At 50.7% G+C, this 19,693-nt stretch overlaps 1 protein-coding gene across 1 annotated transcript in view; it reads right to left on the minus strand.

The window, feature by feature from the left end:
- si:dkey-22o22.2 (neural-cadherin) overlaps nt 1-19,693 on the minus strand; it is a 389,498-nt gene that overhangs the window by 40,833 nt on the left and 328,972 nt on the right. Inside the window, exons 26-27 of the mRNA XM_038808999.1 lie at nt 12,198-12,321; nt 10,724-10,904 (exon numbers count right to left, since the gene is read on the minus strand). Of these exons, the coding sequence (XP_038664927.1) occupies nt 10,724-10,904; nt 12,198-12,321 (305 nt within the window). The remainder of the gene's footprint in view (nt 1-10,723; nt 10,905-12,197; nt 12,322-19,693) is intronic.

The raw sequence follows: 19,693 nt of genomic DNA on the forward strand, positions 1-19,693 counted from the left end.
CAGGAAGATTACATAGAATTTTTTTTTTAAATCTTCTGCGTCTCCGATTGTGCAGATTTGCGGGCAACAGCCTCAGCAGACGGCTTTTAACCTTCTTTTGTTATATTCCCAATTCTGGCCTCTTGTGCGTTATTTTGTTTGCTCCACAATTGCCGGCTGTACTGTCAGCTGCTATTGCCCTAAAGTCTGGAAAATCTTCCTTAAACCACTCTGCGTCTTTAACTCTCGTTCTCTCACTTTCTTTAAGCCTCTCCATCCGTCGCAGTGCGATTGTGCAAATTGTACGCAGCAGCCGGCTTTTAACAATGTCGGCTGCGAGCGGCCTTCAAAAAAGCCGTTGTAGTGATCTCTATATATGCATGTACACAAGGGGTTAATGTGTAATCAGTAGCACCACATGATCACTAGAGGGCCGGACCAACAGGGGTATAAAAAGCAACCACATTGGGTCTCTCGCTCTCTCTTGGGTGCACTGTGACCAGGGCAATAGCAGACTAGTTTAGATGGCTAGTGGAGTTATGTATAGTTACCGTAGTTAGACCTTGTTAACCTTATAACTAGTATCAACGTTAAAGTAAAGAACTCATGCAATTATTGTTATAGTTACTCAATAAACCTTTTGTTACTACTGGACGAGTTCGAGTCTTCTTCATCGAGATTCAGAAGACCTCATCACTAACCAAGGTTTGAGTAGCACATGTTACCTACCACACAGGTAACAAAACAGCCGTGACCATATACAAAAATGCGGCCGCAATGCGCATGCATTCCTGCTCATCGGTTTGCATGCGCAGATGTTTGCGCATGCATACTGATGAGCGGGCACGCATGCGCAATGCGGCCGCATTTTTAAATATGGTCGCAGCCATTTTGAAGGCCGCTCACAGCCGGCATAGTTAAAAGCCGGCTGCTGCGGCTATTGCGTTGAATTTGCGCAATCGGGAGGGCCACGACGGACGGCTCTGCGACCCTCCCTACACCCGCCCGCAACCCACCCGCAGGTGGTGACCCCGACTTTGACAGTGTCTGATGTATATCGTGTAGGATTCAGAGGGGGCTTGAGAGGGTAGCTGTTGAGAGGATATTTCCCCTTATGGGGGAGCCTAGAACTTGGGAAACAGTTTCAAAATAAGGGTCTCCCATTTAAGATTGAAATGAGGAGGATTTTCATCCATCAGAGGGATGTAAATATTTGGTATTCTTTTCCCCAGAGGGCAGCAGAGACTGTATTTTTGAATGTATCAAGGCCGAGATGGTCAGACTTTTGATCTACAGGGGAGTCCAGAGTTATTGGAGGATGAGGGGAGACAGGAAATTGGAGTTAAGCCACAATCAGATCAACCAATGTGTTTCATATGCTGGTAGCATGGTTGCTGCTTCTGGTTTGCATGGCCTATCTTAACAAGCTAGAGTATAGTTTTACTCTAGTAATCAGGAAATCTGAGACCATTTCAGAGGGCAGTTAAGAGTCAATGCCTTTGCTTTGGGTCCGGAGACACGTAGGCCCAAACTGGGTAAAGATGGCAGATTTCCTTCCACAAAGTGCACTAGTGAGCAATTTTTACAACAAGTGATGCTAGTATCATGGTCATCTGCACTGAGATCAGCTTTCAATTCTGGATTTTATTAATTGACTTTAAATTCCACTAGTTGCCATGGCGGAATTTGAACCCGTATGCCCAGAGCTTTAGATTGAGCATCTGGATGAAGTCGCCACAGTCCCAGGTGACCATAGGCTGCGTTCCCCTTTGAGGGGGAGAGCTGATTGGTGATGATTTAACCTGAGGATCACAACACCACAGGCGAGGGGCAAGGTTGAGAAGGCGGGGCCTCATGGATGACCTCAGTTGGGAATTGAACCCACGCTGTCGGCCTCGCTCTGCATCACGAACCAGCTGTCCAGCCAACTGAGAAGAAATCAGGACTCACTCAGGAATCTTCTGCTCCCTCATCACACACAGCGGGGAAAGTCTTGAGAAAACGAAAGATCTTCAACTCCAATGAAGATTTTAACGGCCGTATCATTCAATGCTGCATTGAGACTGAAAAAGGTATTGAAGATCTGAGATTCAGGCGAATCTGTACGACAAGAAGAATGCCAAAATTCATGTAGGCATTCCAAAAAAAGAAAAAGAGATGGTTTCTCAATGAAATTTGGAAAGGACATTTACTTTCTGTAGACAGTGGCTAAATTGCCACACTTCCTCTGTGTGAGACTGTGCACAGGTGGACAATGGGAAACGTTTTGGAGGATAAGATAGGCCAACACCGTTTTCGACAATGAAATTAATCCCTAAGGTGATGTGAGGAGAAATTTACTGTGTAAGATTCTGAAGCTACTGAAGCTATGAAGATTCTGCCTCAGCTTCTGCACTGAAAGACAGCTTCAGTGGGAAGGTTTTGTTCAAGAAGGGGAGTAGAGATAACCCCGGTAACTATAGGCCGGTGAGCCTAACGTCTGTGGTGGGTAAAGTCTTGGAGAGGATTATAAAAGATACGATTTATAATCATCTAGATAGGAATAATATGATTAGGGATCGTCAGCATGGTTTTGTGAAGGGTAGGTCATGCCTCACAAACCTTATCGAGTTCTTTGAGAAGGTAACTGAACAGGTAGACGAGGGTAGAGCAGTTGATGTGGTGTATATGGATTTCAGTAAAGCGTTTGATAAGGTTCCCCACGGTCGGCTATTGCAGAAAATACGGAGGCTGGGGATTGAGGGTGATTTAGAGATGTGGATCAGAAATTGGCTAGTTGAAAGAAGACAGAGAGTGGTAGTTGATGGGAAATGTTCAGAATGGAGTTCAGTTACGAGTGGCGTACCACAAGGATCTGTTCTGGGGCCGTTGCTGTTTCTCATTTTTATAAATGACCTCGAGGAGGGGGCAGAAGGATGGGTGAGTAAATTTGCAGACGACACTAAAGTCGGTGGAGTTGTAGACAGTGCGGAAGGATGTTGCAGGTTACAGAGGGACATAGATAAGCTGCAGAGCTGGGCTGAGAGGTAGCAAATGGAGTTTAATGTGGAGAAGTGTGAGGTGATTCACTTTGGAAAGAATAACAAGAATGCGGAATATTTGGCTAATGGTAAAATTCTTGGTAGTGTGGATGAGCAGAGGGATCTCGGTGTCCATGTACATAGATCCCTGAAAGTTGCCACCCAGGTTGATAGGGTTGTGAAGAAGGCCTATGGTGTGATGGCCTTTATTGGTAGAGGGATTGAGTTCCGGAGCCATGAGGTCATGTTGCAGTTGTACAAAACTCTAGTACGGCTGCATTTGGAGTATTGCGTACAGTTCTGGTCGCCTCATTATAGGAAGGACGTGGAAGCTTTGGAACGGGTGCAGAGGAGATTTACCAGGATGTTGCCTGGTATGGAGGAAAAATCTTATGAGGAAAGGCTGATGGACGAGGTTGTTTTCGTTAGAGAGAAGAAGGTTAAGAGGTGACTTAATAGAGGCATACAAAATGATCAGAGGGTTAGATAGGGTGGACAGTGAGAGCCTTCTCCCGTGGATGGAGGTGGCTAGCACGAGGGGACATAGCCTTAAATTGAGGGGTAATAGATATAGGACAGAGGTCAGAGGTGGGTTTTTTACGCAAAGAGTGGTGAGGCCGTGGAATGCCCTACCTGCAACAGTAGTGAACTCGCCAACATTGAGGGCATTAAAAAATTTATTGGATAAGCATATGGATGATAAGGGCATAGTGTAGGTTAGATGGTCTTTAGATTTTTTCCATGTCGGTGCAACATCGAGGGCCGAAGGGCCTGTACTGCGCTGTATCGTTCTATGTTCTATGTTCTATGTTTGCAGTTGAGGCTGAAGTGTGGGCACCAATTTGCTTTCACCCAGGGTAACAGGTGCTGCCAACCCTCTGGCAATGTGGTCCTTTATGGACTCGGGCATGTTGTTCTCCCTGGCCAACTCTTCATGGCAAACATACACAAGACAATACTGTTAATTGGCACAAAGTTCTGAATGCTGCTCTGCTGCAGTCAACACAGCTGACTCTTTCAAAAGGAAATCAGAGACTTCATAAGGTTTAGCAGTAGATTTGAGGAGCATACCAAACACTCGGACCTCATTTTATCATAGAATCCCTATAGTGCAGAAGGAGGCCATTCGGCCCATCAGGGGCTGCATTCTCCCCTACCCGGCGTGACGGAGGGTCCCGGAGTAGGGGAGTGGCGCCAACCACTCAGGGGTCGCGCCTCCCCAAAGGTGGGGAATTCTCCCCACCATTGGGGGCCAGCCCTGCGCCGGACCGGTTGCCACCAGAAGACCGGCGCAAAAAACCGGCGCGCCCGGCAGCGGGGCTGGCCGAAAGGCTTTCGTCAGTCCGCGCATGCGCCGGCAGTGACGTCAGCGGCCAGCTGCCGCTGACGTCACTGCCGGCGCATGCGCGATGTGGGGTTCTCTTCCGCTTCCGCCATGGCGGAGGCCGTGGCGGCCGCGGAAGAAAATAGAGCAGCCAGGGCACTGGCCCGGAGTCTGAGCGGGGGGACCCGATCGCGGGCCAGGCCACCGTGAGGGCACCCCCCGGGTTCGATTGCCCCACCGCCCCCTCCAGGACCCCGGGGGCCTGCTCGCGCCGCTGAGCCCGCCGTTCCAGAGGTTGTTTAAACCTCGACGGCAGGAGAGGCCTCCCAGCGGCGGGACTTCGGCCCATCCGGGCCGGAGAATCACCGCAGGGGCCTCTCCGATCGGAGTGGCGAGATTCCTGCCCCCGCCACTTCCCGGGTGGCGGAGAATCTCTGCCACGGCGGGGCGGGATTTTAGGCGCCCCTAGGCGATTCTCCGACCCTGCTGGGGGTCGGAGAATTTCGCCCCAGGTTTGCACCGACCCATGGAAAGAGCACCTGGGCCCACGCCCCCACTATCTCCAGAACCCAGTACCCTTTCCGAAGCTTTTGGATACTAAGGGCCAATTTAGCATGGCCAATCCACCTAATCTGTACATCTTTGGACTGTGGGAGGAAACCAGAGCACCCGGAGGAAACCAATGCAGGCACGGGGAGGAAGTGCAAACTCCACATAGTCACCCGAGGTTGGAATTGAATCAGGGTCCCTGGCGCTGTGAGGCAGCAGTGCTAACCACTCTGCCACTGTGCCGCCCTTCCAACAGGGACCACTCAGTGCCACAATGTCTTTGATCTCAATCAGACTGGCTGGCAGCTTTCAAGCTGGACTTCCTTGCACTGAGGGGCAGAAGTCCCACTCTCTGCGTGTGAAGGCTGCCCGCAGTGTAATATCAGTGCAGGGCTGCCTTTTCTTTGAAGCTTCCTGACTTTTCTGATGGGTAGGGCAAGCAGTACGCACCCCATTTCCCCATTACCTGTTCGCTCCCCCTGTAACATCCAGCCCACGAAGTTCTGAATTTGTGCTTGGCCATTCTCCCAATTATCAGTCAGTTCCCTGAAGGGAGAGTGTGGAAATCAGGATGATGAATTTCTCTCTTTGCAGACAGCTAAAGATAGACACTTAGGAACAGGACATGCTGCATGGTACAGGAAGACTTAAATAAGGAGTAGAAGAAGAAATGATAAAACACAGATCAAAACAAAAATGGACCTGCGGGTGCGAAGTCTCCGGCCCAGTAGGAGTTCCGCGGGAGCTACCCCAGTCACCGCATGGGGTGTGGTCCTATATGAAAACAAAAAACAAGCCAGTCTCGTGTCCATCGACCCGGAAGACTGCTTCTTTAGGCCTTGTTTGAATGGCTGCACTGCGCGCTCCGCCAACCCATTTGAAGCCGGGTGGTATGGGGCGGTGCGGATATGGTGTATGACATTCATCTTCATGAACCTCGCAAACTCCTCACTTGTGAACGGAGTGTCATTGTCCATGACCAGCACCTCGAGGAGGCCATGCATGCTGAAAGACAAACGCAGCTTCTTGATTGTTGCGCAGGACGTTGTGTCTACCATCTTGTGTACCTCTAACCATTTAGGCTGGGCATCGATTAATAGAAGGAACATGGATCCTTGAAAAGGGCCGGCGAAATCCACATGCAAGCGTGCCCAAGGCCACCCTGGCCATTCCCAATGATGTAGGGACGCAGCTGCCGGAAGCTTCTGATGCTCCTGGCAAATGGAGCAGTTTTGGGTCACCTTCTCAATGTCGGTGTTGAGGCCTGGCCACCAGACATAACTCCGGGCGAACATTTTCATTTTGCTCACACCCGGATGCCCGTTGTGCAAGTCTCTCAGTATCAGCTCCTGTCCTTTTTCCGGGACAATCACACGCGTCCCCACAAGAGGATACCGTCTTCCACGCTAAATTCTGACAGCTTGGAGGAAAATGCCTGCAACTCGCCTGGGAGCTGACTATGCTGCCCACCATACAGGACTATGTGCCGAACCTTTGACAGGACTGGCTTCGTCTGGGTCCCCTAACGGATTTGTGATGCCGTGACAGGCAAGGAGTCCATACAATTTAAGGTTGCAACCACCTCACCGGTCATGGGGGTCGACATGGGGCCGGTTGATAAAGGCAATCGGCTCAGTGCGTCGGCATTCCCTATCTGGGTTCCTGGTTTGTGTTCCAGAGAATATTCGTAGGCAGCGAGCAACAAAGCCCAGCGCTGGATCCGTGCGGAAGCAATGGGCAGTATTGGCTATCCTCTCGGAAAAGTCCCAGCAGAGGCTTATGATCAGTCATGATACTGAAGTGGCGGCCATACACGTACTGGTGGAAGTGTTTCACCGCAAAGACCACCGCCAGGCCCTCCTTCCCGATCTGCGCGTATTTCTTTTCCACTGCAGTTAATGTGTGGGAGGCGAAAGCTATCGGCCGCTCGGCCCCGTTCTCCATCTTGTGGGACAGGACGGCCCCAATACCATACGGGGATGCATCACACGTGATGAGCAAAGGCTTTCCAGTATCATACTGTGTTAGTAACCCAGAAGACGACAATTGTTGTTTTACCCACCGGAAAGCGGTTTCTTGCGGCTGACCCCAAACCCAGGTGTGATTCTTCTTTAGCAGAAGGTGCAATGGGGCCAGCGTAGTTGCCAGATTTGGGAGGAACTTCCCGGAATAGTTTGCGAGGCCGAGAAAAGACGAAGATGCAAAGTGTCAGTCGGGGCGGGGGCCTGTTGAATCGCGCGCACCTTCTCTGCGAACCTTCGCGGTCCACCCGATAACCCAGGTAAACTACGTCCTTTGCCTGAAAGATGCAACGTAAACGGACTCCAGCCTCTGAAAAGCATCCAAGGACAGCCTCCAAATTTTCCAAATGTTCCTGCTCCGACGTCCCTGTAATCAAAATGTTGTCTAAGTAGACATTGACACACGGTAAACCTCTCAAGGTGACCTCCATGATGCGTTGAAAGATAGTGCAGGCAGAGAATACCCCAAAGGGCAACCGTATATGTTTATACAGGCCCCGGTGTGTTACATATGGCCGGGAGGCAGGGTCCAGCTCCAACTGTAGGTAGGCGTGACTCATATCTAATTTCGTGAATGAGAGTCCGCCTGCAGCTTCGCGTAGAGATCTTCCATGCGAGGCATTGGATATCGGTTGAGCCTGGAAGCCGTATTCACTGTAAGTTTATAGTCGCCACACAAGAGAACTGTGGCATCTGGCTTCATTACAGGTACAATTGGCACTGCCCATCCAGCGAAACGGATGAGCCTGATGATACCCAAGGACTCCAAACGAGTGAGCTCCCCTTCTACCTTCTCGAGCAAGGCGTAGGGCCCTGGGCGTGCCCGGAAATAGCGCAGCGTGGCTCCTGTTTCGACTTGGATATGGGCTACGGCTCCTTTTATTTTCCCCAAACTGAGCTAGAATACATCTAGGCATCGTCCTAGTACCTCTGTCGTCAACCCTCCAGAACTTGTTTGGAGGATGTGCTGCCACTGCAGCCGCAAATGGCCCGTAGCCGCGCACCACGATAAGTGGGAAACGCCTCTCCTGGCGTCCATAAACAACAGGGGTCATCGTAGTTCCTGCAATGTCCAATGGTTCCCACGTGTAGGTGGCCAACCTGGCCTGTGTATCGGTTAATGTAAGGGTCTGTCTTGATGTGGTTGAATGTCCTCTAGGCGATCACGGAGACCGCTGCGCCAGTGTCCAACTCCATCTCAAGCGGGTGACCATTGACCCGTACTTGATGGGGGCCACACGGGGAGCTGCCACACAATGCAGCTGCAGGCAGTTGTCCTCCATCTCCATGTCCTCGGGAGTAGTCACCGCAGGTTCATCCAAATGAAAGGTACGGCCCCTGGGCTGGCCCCAGTTTCGGTCGGACCTACGGTGCCTCTAGCGCCCCCAGGACCGGAGTCTGCGACTGGGTCGGCGCCAACAAGTCCAACACTGACATGGCTCCTCATCCATCGGTTCTGGAGAAGGCTCCCTTCGGGGAAGAAGATCCGGCGGCCACTGGCGTTGATCCGGACGCCACCCCGCCCAAGGTACCTCAGGGGTGGCGGGGGACGCTTTGGATGGAAGGGGCTGCGCCCCAAGGCGTGCACCTCCATTCCCTGTAGCTCCTGCACTCCCCATTCTGCACTCTCTCGGGACAGTACTATTTGAATGGCCTGTTGAAAAGTCAAGGTTGGCTCGGCTGACAACTTCCTCTGGGTGGCTGCATTGTTTTTATTTTATAAATTTAGGGTGCCCAATTCATTTTTTCGAATTGAGGGGCAATTTAGCATGGCCAATCCACCTACCCTGCACATCTTTGGGTTGTGGGGGTGAAACCCATGCAAACACGGGGAGAATGTGCAAACTCCACACGGACAGTGACCCAGAATCGAACCTGGGACCTCGGCGCCGCGAGGCAGCAGGGCTAACCCACTGTGCCACCGCGCTGCCCTTGGGTGGCCGCATTGTTAATGCTGCAAACCAAACGGCCGTGTAACATTTCTGACAAGGTCTCACCATAGTCACAGTACTCTGCAATCCTGCGTAGACTGGATAGAAACTCTGCAGGGGATTATCCTGGGGTCCTCTCAGCGGTATTAAACCAGTAACGCTGGACTATCGTGGACGGGGTTGGGTTAAAATGTTGCCCCACTAAGGTCACAAGTTCATCAAACATCATGGTATCCGGCACAGCTGGGTACATAAGGCTCTTAATCACCCTAAACGTTTGGTGGCCGCAAGCGGTGAGCAAAAAGGGCAGCATAGGCAGCACGGTAGCGTAATGGTTAGCACAATTGCTTCACAGCTCCAGGGTCCCAGGTTCGATTCCAGCTTGGGTCACTGTCTGTGCGGAGTCTGCACATTCTCCCCGTAAGCAATGGCAAAAGCAAAAATCAGCAAGGTGATGGTTGTATCTATAGTCTAAGGGGATGGCCTGGTGTGTGTTCCACATGAGTTCGGTGCCTAAATCTGCGCTATAGTGGATTGAATTCCTGAACCACAAAGCTTCTAAATAGTGAATCTCGTTTATGACCTGCAATTTGTATGAATTAATGGTTCTCTACAGGGTAGTGGATGTGAAGAATACACTCCAAGCTGAGGCAATTGGCTCAATGCTGATTAATTTCTTTAATATAAGCTGGATGGATATCTAAGGGACAGGAGTGGGGTCACTCTACATCACTAAATACTGAGATAATTGAATACTCTGAACATTATGGTTACTAAGCTTTGGGGGACCATGGAACTGTCAGAAAGTAATTAGAATTATTCTTATGTTGGATGAAAGATATTCTGCAATTTGCTTAACTTCTCTTTGGGAAACAGGCAGGGAATTCCCTGCAGAATGTTTCCTTAGGAAATTGAACAGGCTGGATAGGTGCCATGATTGAGTAGTTTGCACATGGTCTTGCAGCACGGTAGCATGGTGGTTAGCATAAATGCTTCACAGCTCCAGGGTCCCAGGTTCGGTTCCCGGCTGGGTCACTGTCTGTGCGGAGTCTGCACGTCCTCCCCGTGTGTGCGTGGGTTTCCTCCGGGTGCTCCGGTTTCCTCCCACAGTCCAAAGGTGTGGTTAGGTGGATTGGCCATGCAAAATTGCCCTTTGTGTCCAAAATTGCCCTTAGTGTTGGGTAGGGTTGCTGGGTTATGGGGAGAGGGTGGAGGTGTGGACTTGGGTAGGGTTCTCTTTCCAAGAGCTGGTGCAGACTCGATGGGCTGAATGGCCTCCTTCTGCACTGTAAATTCTATGAATCTATGATTCAATGACCACCTGCCGCTCATTTTCGGTGATGTTGTTTGTCCGGAAATAGTAACTCATCCGTTGTGCGTACTGGTTCCAACTTTCCAGCGCAGCATCAAAGACATCCAAATGTCCATACAGAACCATGGTGTAACAGAAACACAACTTCCAACCTGTATCCAACAAAAATCCAGGGAGGTGGCTTCAGCAGCATAGACAGCTATCTACTTTAACCCTTGTCGCCAGTTTTGTGAGGGCCACGAAGAATCCAGCACGAGTTGTAGAATACAAAGAAATAACATTTATTTATAATAACATAACTCCCTTGCTGCTCACTCCTCTCTAGCTGGTTCCATACTGGCCAGCTGTATTTATGCAGGGACTCTGCGCATGATTTCTCCGCCACCCTTATTGGGGAAGTTCATACTCCCTAAGGATTGTGGGATTGCCATTAGTCCTCAATTAGTAAGCAGGCAGGTTGTAACATCCTCATTGAAAAGAGGGCTATTGGTTTCAGAAGAAATTACTGGAGCAAAGGAAACAGGGAGTTGGAAAAAAAAAACAAGAGGTAGTGCAATAAATTGTAATGTTCCCAGATCTGCCGTTACCTTTGTCGCACTTGTATCCAGTATAGCCCGGTTTGCAGTCACAGCTGAAAGAACCCCATTCTCCCAAACACTTCCCCTGAATACCGCAGGAGAATGTTCCAGCACTGTGGCACACTCCATCAGTCACTGCACAGCCTGGGGCGCTGTCGAGGAACTCTGCAGGATTTGCCAGGTCATACACCTAGCACCAGAGAAAAATAACTAGTTTAGGAGTTTCACATGACATTGAATGTTATTGAAAATATAATGGGAGGCTTATCAAATTAAAAACACAGGGACTGTTTAGGGTGCAAATCAAACTTAAATGACTGACTCTTGCAATAGGCATAAATTAATCATAAGTATTGGATATTTCACTTCAGACATGTAGAATTTCTAGAACATCAACAAAGATGGCATTTATTCTTATTTTTATAAGATATATATATGTTCATCTCTTATCCCTCTTTCAAGCTGTCCATCCAGACTGAGAGCATAGTAATGCGAGATTTCTGTCAGAATTCATAGAATTTACAGTGCAGAAGGAGGCCATTCAGCCCATCGAGTCTGCAGCGGCTCTTGGAAAGAGCACCCTACCCGAGGTCAACACCTCCACCCTATCCCCATAACCCAGTAACCCCACCCAACACTAAGGGCAATTTTGGACACTATGGACAATTTATCATGGTCAATCCACCTAACCTGCACATCTTTGGACTGTGGGAGGAAACCGGAGCACCCGGAGGAAACCCACGCACACACGGGGAGGATGTGCAGACTCCGCAGACAGTGACCCAAGCTGGAATCGAACCTGGGATCCTGGAGCTGTGAAGCAATTGTGCTATCCACAATGCTATCGTACTGCGCAATTAAAAAGGTAATAATTTCAAGTACAAAACACTATTTGAAGGGTGATCAATTGCAGAAGATCGTGGCTGGGTTCTCGCACCCTCCTGCAGCCAGACTCCACTGCTCCCGTACTGACAGGACTGACAGATTCAATATCACCTCTGTCACTTCACCTGATATGAAGGGGACTCGGAACATCTGGGTTAAGTGTGTATTCGAACAATTTTGAAAAATGGGAACTCGCTGGCAGTAATTCAGCACACATGCCTTTCATCTCCGAACTCATGGCAAATTTACAGTGATGGCATGAAGAACTCCTTTGTTTACTGAGTTTGTGTGCTGGAGTTTGTTTGGTGAATCAGTAATCAATGCCTGAGTGAGTCCTGAATCACAATGGGGGACACTGCTCACAGTTCAGTAACAAATGAACAACCTTACTCCGGTTGTCAGTGTGAGAGGTGGACACGGTTACAGTGTCGTAGTGGGAGGGCAAGCAGGAATGAAGGTACTTTATTACTATTTTTCTACAAACACAAATGAAACACAAACTTTCTTAGAGTCCTAAATAGAAAGTCTCAATCCACAGTGAACATTGCCCCAATTAGTTACGAGATAGCAACAACAATTGGCAGCAGAGAGTGCTTACCTTACTATCAACAATTAAATTCCTTATACACCCCGTGAATCCTGTGAAACGCAGTTGGTCATTGCGATAAGGCAGTGGCTCCTTGATTCCACCCAACTGAAGGGGCTGGTAAACATTTAGGAATCTGCCAGAGAAGGATAAAGGCAGTTCAGGATGTTTTCTCAACAAATCTGAACAAACACAGTAAAAGTGAAAAGATTGAACAAACCAGGACACAGAATCCTCCTGATGGCTCCATGGTTGGCTTCCAAAAATAAAAAATGGTGCCATATTAAAATCAACCCTGTCCGGATACTTCACAGTTCAAGCATAACCTTTTTTTTTTTTATAAATGTTTTATTCAGTTTTCATATTTTATATTGAACAAATTACAAATTGTTAGGAGAGAGAAACAAAAAAAAACAAACACGCAAAAATTAACATACATATTTACAGGTAAGCATCTTCGTAGTAGTAACTGCGCCCCCCCCCCCCCCCCCCCTCAACATGTTTATTTAGTTTGGTTTTGGGCCTTAGCTAGCCATCGAACCCCCGTAACGAACCTGTAGCCCCCCCCCCCCCTCCCGCTACCTTCCCCCGACTATTCTTCCTCTTGTACATTGGCCACAAATAGGTCCCGGAACAGTTGCATGAATGGCTCCCACGTTCTGTGGAAGCCGTCGTCCGACCCTCGGATGGCAAATTTGATTTTCTCCATTTGGAGAGATTCCGAGAGGTCGGACAGCCAGTCCGCAGCTCTGGGCGGTGCTGCTGACCGCCAGCCAAACAGGATTCTACGGCGGGCGATCAGGGAGGCAAAGGCAAGGGCGTCCGCCCTCCTCCCCAGGAATAGATCTGGCTGTTCTGAAACCCCGAAGACCGCCACTATCGGGCATGGCTCCACCCTCACTCCCACCACTTTGGACATAACCTCGAAGAAGGCTGTCCAGTACTCCACGAGTCTGGGGCAAGACCAGAACATGTGGGCGTGGTTGGCCGGGCCTCTTTGGCACCGTTCACATCTGTCTTCCACCTCCGGGAAGAACCTACTCATACGGGTTCTTGTTAAGTGGGCTCTATGTACCACTTTTAGTTGCGTCAGGCTGAGCCTTGCGCACGTGGAGGTGGAGTTGACCCTATGCAGTGCTTCGCTCCAGAGTCCCCACCCTATCTCCATCCCCAGGTCGTCCTCCCATTTCCTCCTTGTTGCGGCCAGTACGGTGTCGTCCCTATCTACCAGTCGGTCATACATGTCACTACAGTTCCCTTTCTCTAGGATACTTGCGTCCAGTAGGTCTTCCAGTAGTGTCTGTCGTGGCGGTTGTGGGTACGTCCTTGTCTCCTTTCGTAGGAAGTTTTTGAGCTGCAGGTACCGTAGCTCGTTCCCCCCAGCTAGCTGAAATTTCTCTGTCAGTTCGTCCAGTGTTGCGATCCTGTCGTCCGTGTATAGGTCCCTGACTGTCAGTGTCCCCCCGTCCTGCCTCCACCTTTTGAAGGTGGCGTCGGTCAGTGCTGGTTTGAACCTATGGTTGTTGCAGATGGGAGCCCTGTTCGACATTTTGGTCAGGCCAAGTTGCTGCCGCAGTTGGTTCCAGGATTGGAGGGTGGCTGTCACCACTGGGCTGCTGGAGTGTTTTTTGGGTGGGGATGGGAGTGCTGCCGTGGCGAGGGCCCGGAGGGAGGTTCCCATGCAGGAGGCCTCCTCCGCACGCACCCACTCAGCTTCTGGCTCCTGGATCCATCCCCTTACTCGCTCGGCTGTTGCTGCCCAGTGGTAGAATTGTAGATTCGGGAGGGCTAACCCTCCCCTGGTTTTTGTTTTTTGTAAGACCTTCTTTGGGATCCTAGCATTTTTACCCCCCCATACGAACGCCATGATGAGTTTGTCCAGCGCTTTGAAAAAGGCCTTGGGGATGTAGATCGGAATGGATCTAAACAGGAAGAGGAACCTGGGCAGTACGTTCATTTTGATCGTCTGAACTCTCCCCGCGAGGGAGAGCGGGAGTGTGTTCCATCTTTGCAGGTCCTTTTTAACTTCCTCCGTCAGGCTGGTGAGGTTCCATTTGTGGATCCCTTTCCAGTCATGGGCTATTTGGATCCCCAGGTAGCGGAATTTATGTCGGGCTTGTTTGAACGGCAGCCCCTTTAGTGCTGCCCCCCCCCCCCCCCCCCCCCCCTTGCGGGTGTAATGGGAAGATCTCACTTTTGCTCATGTTGAGTTTGTAGCCCGAGAAGGCTCCAAACTCTTTCAGGAGCGCGATGATTCCGTCCATGCTGCTTTGTGGGTCCGAGATATAGAGGAGCAGATCATCCGCATAGAGTGAGACTCTGTGCTCTCTACCTCCCCTTCGGATCCCCCTCCAATTTTTTGCTGCCCTGAGCGCGATTGCTAGCGGTTCAATTGCTAGTGCGAACAGCAGCGGGGACAGTGGGCATCCTTGTCTGGTGCCCCTGTGCAGCTGGAAGTATTGGGAGTTGGTATTGTTGGTCTGTACACTCGCCATGGGAGCGTTGTACAGGAGCTTTACCCAAGCGGTGAACCCTGTTCCAAGCCCGAACCGCTCCAGTACCTCTATGAGGTATTTCCACTCGACTCTGTCGAAGGCCTTTTCTGCGTCCAGGGAGACGATCACCTCTTGTGTTCTCTCCCCGGAGGGGGTCATTATCACGTTCAGCAGGCGCCTGATGTTCGCGGTCAGCTGTCTACCTTTGACAAAGCCCGTCTGGTCCTCTGTGACCACCTCAGGTACACAGTCTTCTAGCCTTTTGGCTAGGATTTTGGCCAGTATTTTGGCGTCTGCATTCAGCAGAGATATGGGTCTGTATGACCCACATTCCGTTGGGTCTTTGTCTTTCTTAGGTATCAGCGAGATTGAGGCCTGTGCTAACGTGGGTGGCAACGTGCCCCTAGCTAGCGAGTCTGTGAACATCTCCCGCAGGTGCGGGGCCAGCGCTGTCGCAAATTTTTTGTAGAAGTCCGCCGGGAATCCGTCCGGTCCCGGCGCCTTCCCCGCCTGCATGGAGCTAATGCTCTCCATGATCTCTCCCAGTGCTAGTGGTGCTTCCAGATACCGTTTTCTGCCCTCTCCCACAACTGGTATGTTCAGTCCGTCAAGAAACCGGTTCATCCCAGCCTTCCCCGTTGGGGGCTCTGAGGTGTACAGCTCTTGGTAGAAGGCCTTGAAGGTTTTGTTAATCCTCTCTGGTTCTGTTTCCAACGTGCCTCTGGTATCTCTGATTTGCGCAATTTCTCTGCTGGCTGCCTGCTTTCTCAGCTGGTGGGCCAACAGGCGGCTGGCTTTGTCTCCGTGTTCGTATAGGGCCCCGCGTGCCTGGCGGAGTTGGTGTACTGCTTTCCTGGTGGAGAGCAGGTCAAAGTTCCTTTGTAATTCTTTTCTCTCCGCCAGGAGTTCTACAGTCGGGGCCTCGGAGTATTTATGGTCTACCTCCAGTATGGAGTCGACCAGCTTCTGCCTAGCCACCCTTTCCTCCCTATCTCTTTGCGCTTTGTAGGCTATGATTTCCCCTCTTAGTACGGCCTTAAGCGCTTCCCAGAACGTGGAGGGTGAGACCTCCCCGTTTTGGTTGATCTCAGTGTACTCCGCTATGGCCTGCGCTATCCTTTCGCTGAAGGCCTTGTCAGCTAGTAAGGCACCGTCCAACCTCCATTTGGGGCGCTGGGCCCTTCCCGTCTCTAGCCGCACATCCATGTAGTTTGGAGCGTGGTCTGATATCACAATTGCGGAGTATTCCACCTTGTCTATCTCTGGAAGCACCGTTTTCCCCACCACAAAGAAGTCAATTCTGGTGTACCGTTGTGTACTGGGGAGAAGAAGAGAATTCTTTCTCCCCCGGGTGGGCGAATCTCCAGGGGTCTACTGCTCCCATCTGCTCCATATAGTGGCTGAGTTCCCTTGCCATGTTTGAGGTTTTCCCCGTTCTGGGGTTTGATCTGTCCGTCGTTGGGTCCTGTACACAGTTGAAGTCCCCCCCCATGATTAGTCGGTGCGTCGCTATGTCCGGGATTTCTGCCATGGTCTTTTGGATGAAGCTCGTGTCGTCCCAGTTGGGCGCGTACACGTTAACTAGAACTACCGGCGCCCCATCCAGGGCCCCGCTGACCATGACATACCGTCCCCCTGGGTCCGTAACCGTCTTTGTCGCCCTAAACATTGTCCTCTTGCCAATCAGGATCGCCACCCCCCTGGCCCTTGCCCCATAACAGGAATGATAGGTTTGTCCCACCCAGCCCTTTCTTACCCGCAGTTGGTCCTGCTCCCTCAAGTGCGTCTCTTGGAGGAAGACTATGTCGGCCCTCATGTTTCTAAGGTGGGTGAGGACTCTAGATCTCTTCACTGGGCCGTTAAGTCCCCTTACGTTCCAGGTGACTATTCTGGTGGGGGGCTTCTGCCCCCTTGCTCCTGTGGGGTTAACCATATTTGTCCGGTGGACGCGCCCCTGCCCTCTGGGGTTTCCCTTTGTTAGGGGGCCGTCCAGGATGTCCACTATCACTGCTCTCCCCATGCGGTCGGGTCCCTGCGCTCCGGGGTTCCCCCTTGTCCCGGGGACACCCGCCATGGCCGTCCACTGTGTGTCCGCCACGCGGGTAGTCCCCTGCACTCCGGGGGGCCCCTTCACCCACAGACCGTACTGGGTGGGTGCTTGCAGCAGTTCCCTGTTTCGAGCCCTTGTCTGTGGCACTTTGTGGCCCTATTCCCTTACTGGCCTCTTTTGTCCCTTCGTCCCTGCATTTCCCCTCCCTGGTCTCTCGCCCCCCGAGTGCCCCCCCCCCCCCCCCCCCCCCCCCCCCCCCCCCCCCCCCCGCTCTATCCCTTTCGGGGATACCCCTGTATACCCCTCCATTGCCCCTCTCTCCCCCATTCCTGTCCCCATTTGCTCTCCCACCTTTGATGGGTGATCCCCCCCCTCCCCTGCCTGGCGCCTTCCCCCCTGTTGGGGGTGCGCTGCGGCCCTGCTCTGTTGCGCGCCCCCTTCGCTAGCTTTCCTGCTAGCACGGTGGCTCCCCTCTCGGAGGTTGCTGTCCCGCTTCCCCTCTCCCCTCTCCAGTACTCCCGTTCCCTCGTGCCGGGGCCTGGCCTCCCACCTGGAGCGGGCCCTTGGGCATTGGGTTGTTTTCCGTTCTGGGTGTTCCTGCCAGGGGGGAGGGGGCTGGCTTTGCCTCGCCCCTCCCCACCCCCCCGTCGGCATGACGTATCTCCTTGCCATGGGCCCCTCGTCCCTACTTCCCATGGCGTTTTTCCAGCCCGTGCTCCTCGACGAATCTATTCGCCTCGGCAGGGGCTGTAAAGAAATATTCCTTGTGTTGGTATGTGACCCAGAGTTTTGCTGGGTACAGCATACCAAAACGTACTTTGAGTTCAAGCATAACTTGTTATTTAAATCATTATCCCAGAAGATAGATTACAGCTCTGTGACCATTTTCCTTTGGCCGCCATATTACGCTGTGGGCAATTCTAAGTATAAAAAAACCCTCCTTGGGCGCGATCTACCGTTGTACCCTAAAGGCTGTGTGGCGCGGCCGGTAGAGGCTGGGAAATCCCTCTTCCGGGATCTACCCGGCTCACCACGCCTCGCTAGATCTAACACAATCTCACGAGACACCACATTCTGAATTGTGAGTCGGATCACTATTTTGCAAATCTGCATATTAGAGTGAGACATCTAGTCTCACTCTAATGTGCCCTCCCATTACCTACCCAAGGGGTTGGGATCTAATCCCTTTGTCTCGGAAGCTTTGGGCGACTGCCGTTCAGTGCTGGTCTCCACAAATGGGGATCAGATGGAATGGCACTCGTGGGGGTCTCTCAGGGGATCAGTGGCCCCCAGGTGCTTGCCCTCCGGGCAAGGCAGCACCCTGGCACTGCTGGGATATTGGAGGCCACTGAAAAAACTTATTTACTATGGAATCTGCTGACCATACATCTCGTGTGTCTCAAAAATATGGGCAACATAACTAGTCTAAATCCCATCATACATTGTGGCCACTGCTTGTAGCCAGAGTTTACACAATTATCACTACTGTGTCCTAAAATACAGGTGTAATGGTTATCAATGATTACCCAGAACACTTTCTATAATTAATCTGAATCCTTAATAAACTAACTTATGTAAAACTACTCTAGTGGCATCCTAGCTATTCAGTTTTAAGAGGTCTCATCGCAGGACACCCTCTTCACCATGCAGACACAGGGAGAACGTGCAGAATCCGCACAGATAGTGACCCATGCCGGGAATCGAACCTGGGACCCTGGCACTGTGAAGCAACAGGGAGTTCAATATGGAAAAGTGTGGGTTAATGCATTTGGGGAAGTCAAACAAAGCAAGGGAATAGACAGTAAATGATAGCATGCAGAATAGAATGGAGGAACTGACGGACGTTGGAGTGTTTGTCCACAGATCAGTGAAGATAGCTGGATAGGTAGAAAAGGAGGTTAAGAAGGCATCATGTGAGATGCTTTTCTTTATTGGTAAATGAATAGAACATAAGGTTAGGGAGGTTATACTTGATCTGTATAAAACACTAGTTAGACCACAACTAGAGTACTGCATACAGTTCAGGAAGGATGTGATCACACTACTAGAGAATATAGAGAGGAGTTTTAAGGCAGTGCTGTCAGCACTACAGAATTTTAACTATGATGAAAAATTGGATAAGTTGTGTTTGTTTAATTTGGATCTGAAACGCTGAGGCAAAATTTAAGTGGTGTATCAAATTATGAAGGGCCAAGATAGACTTGTTAGGAAGGGTTAAGGGCAGCACGGTGGCGCAGTGGGTTAGTCCTGCGGTCTCACGGCGCCGAGGTCCCAGGTTCGATCCCGGCTCTGGGTCACTGTCTGTGTGGAGTTTGCACATTCTACCCGTGTTTGCGTGGGTTTCGCCCCCACAACCCAAAGATGTGCAGGGTAGGTGGATTGGCCACACTAAACTGCCTCTTGATTGGAAAAAATTAATTGGGTACTCTAAATTTATTTTAAAAAAAGGAAGGGTTAGGGTGCTCTTTCAGAGGGTCGGTGCTGACTCGATGGGCCAAATGGCCTCTTTCTGCACTGTAGGAATTACATGGTTCTAAGAGAAAGAATGGAGGCAAGGAGAAATGTTTTCACCCAATGGGCAATAGAGACCTTAAAAGATGTTAGAGGCAGAATCCCTTATCGGATTTTAAAGGTACTTGGATATGCATTTGAGCTGCTGCATGCGCTGGGAAATGGGATTATTAGGCTGGCTAACCTGTTTTGGGCTGGCAGAGACAAAATGGACAAATGGCCTCCTCCTGAACCATAGATTTATATTGTTGTATAAATTATATTTATTGCTTAAAAATGGTAAATGGGTTTCTCCATACTTGGAGCTTCAGTCGGTGAGGAATTCTCATCAGTGGGTAATGATAGTCTGAAAATTTCCAACAGGAGAATGGAGCATATTGTGGCTCTCAGACATTTACTGTACACTGAATCATAGATAACAATAATTGAATGTAGAATGCTTTAAACTTGCA

This window comes from Scyliorhinus canicula, chromosome 10 (assembly GCF_902713615.1).
Source record: "Scyliorhinus canicula chromosome 10, sScyCan1.1, whole genome shotgun sequence".
NCBI lineage: Eukaryota > Metazoa > Chordata > Chondrichthyes > Carcharhiniformes > Scyliorhinidae > Scyliorhinus > Scyliorhinus canicula.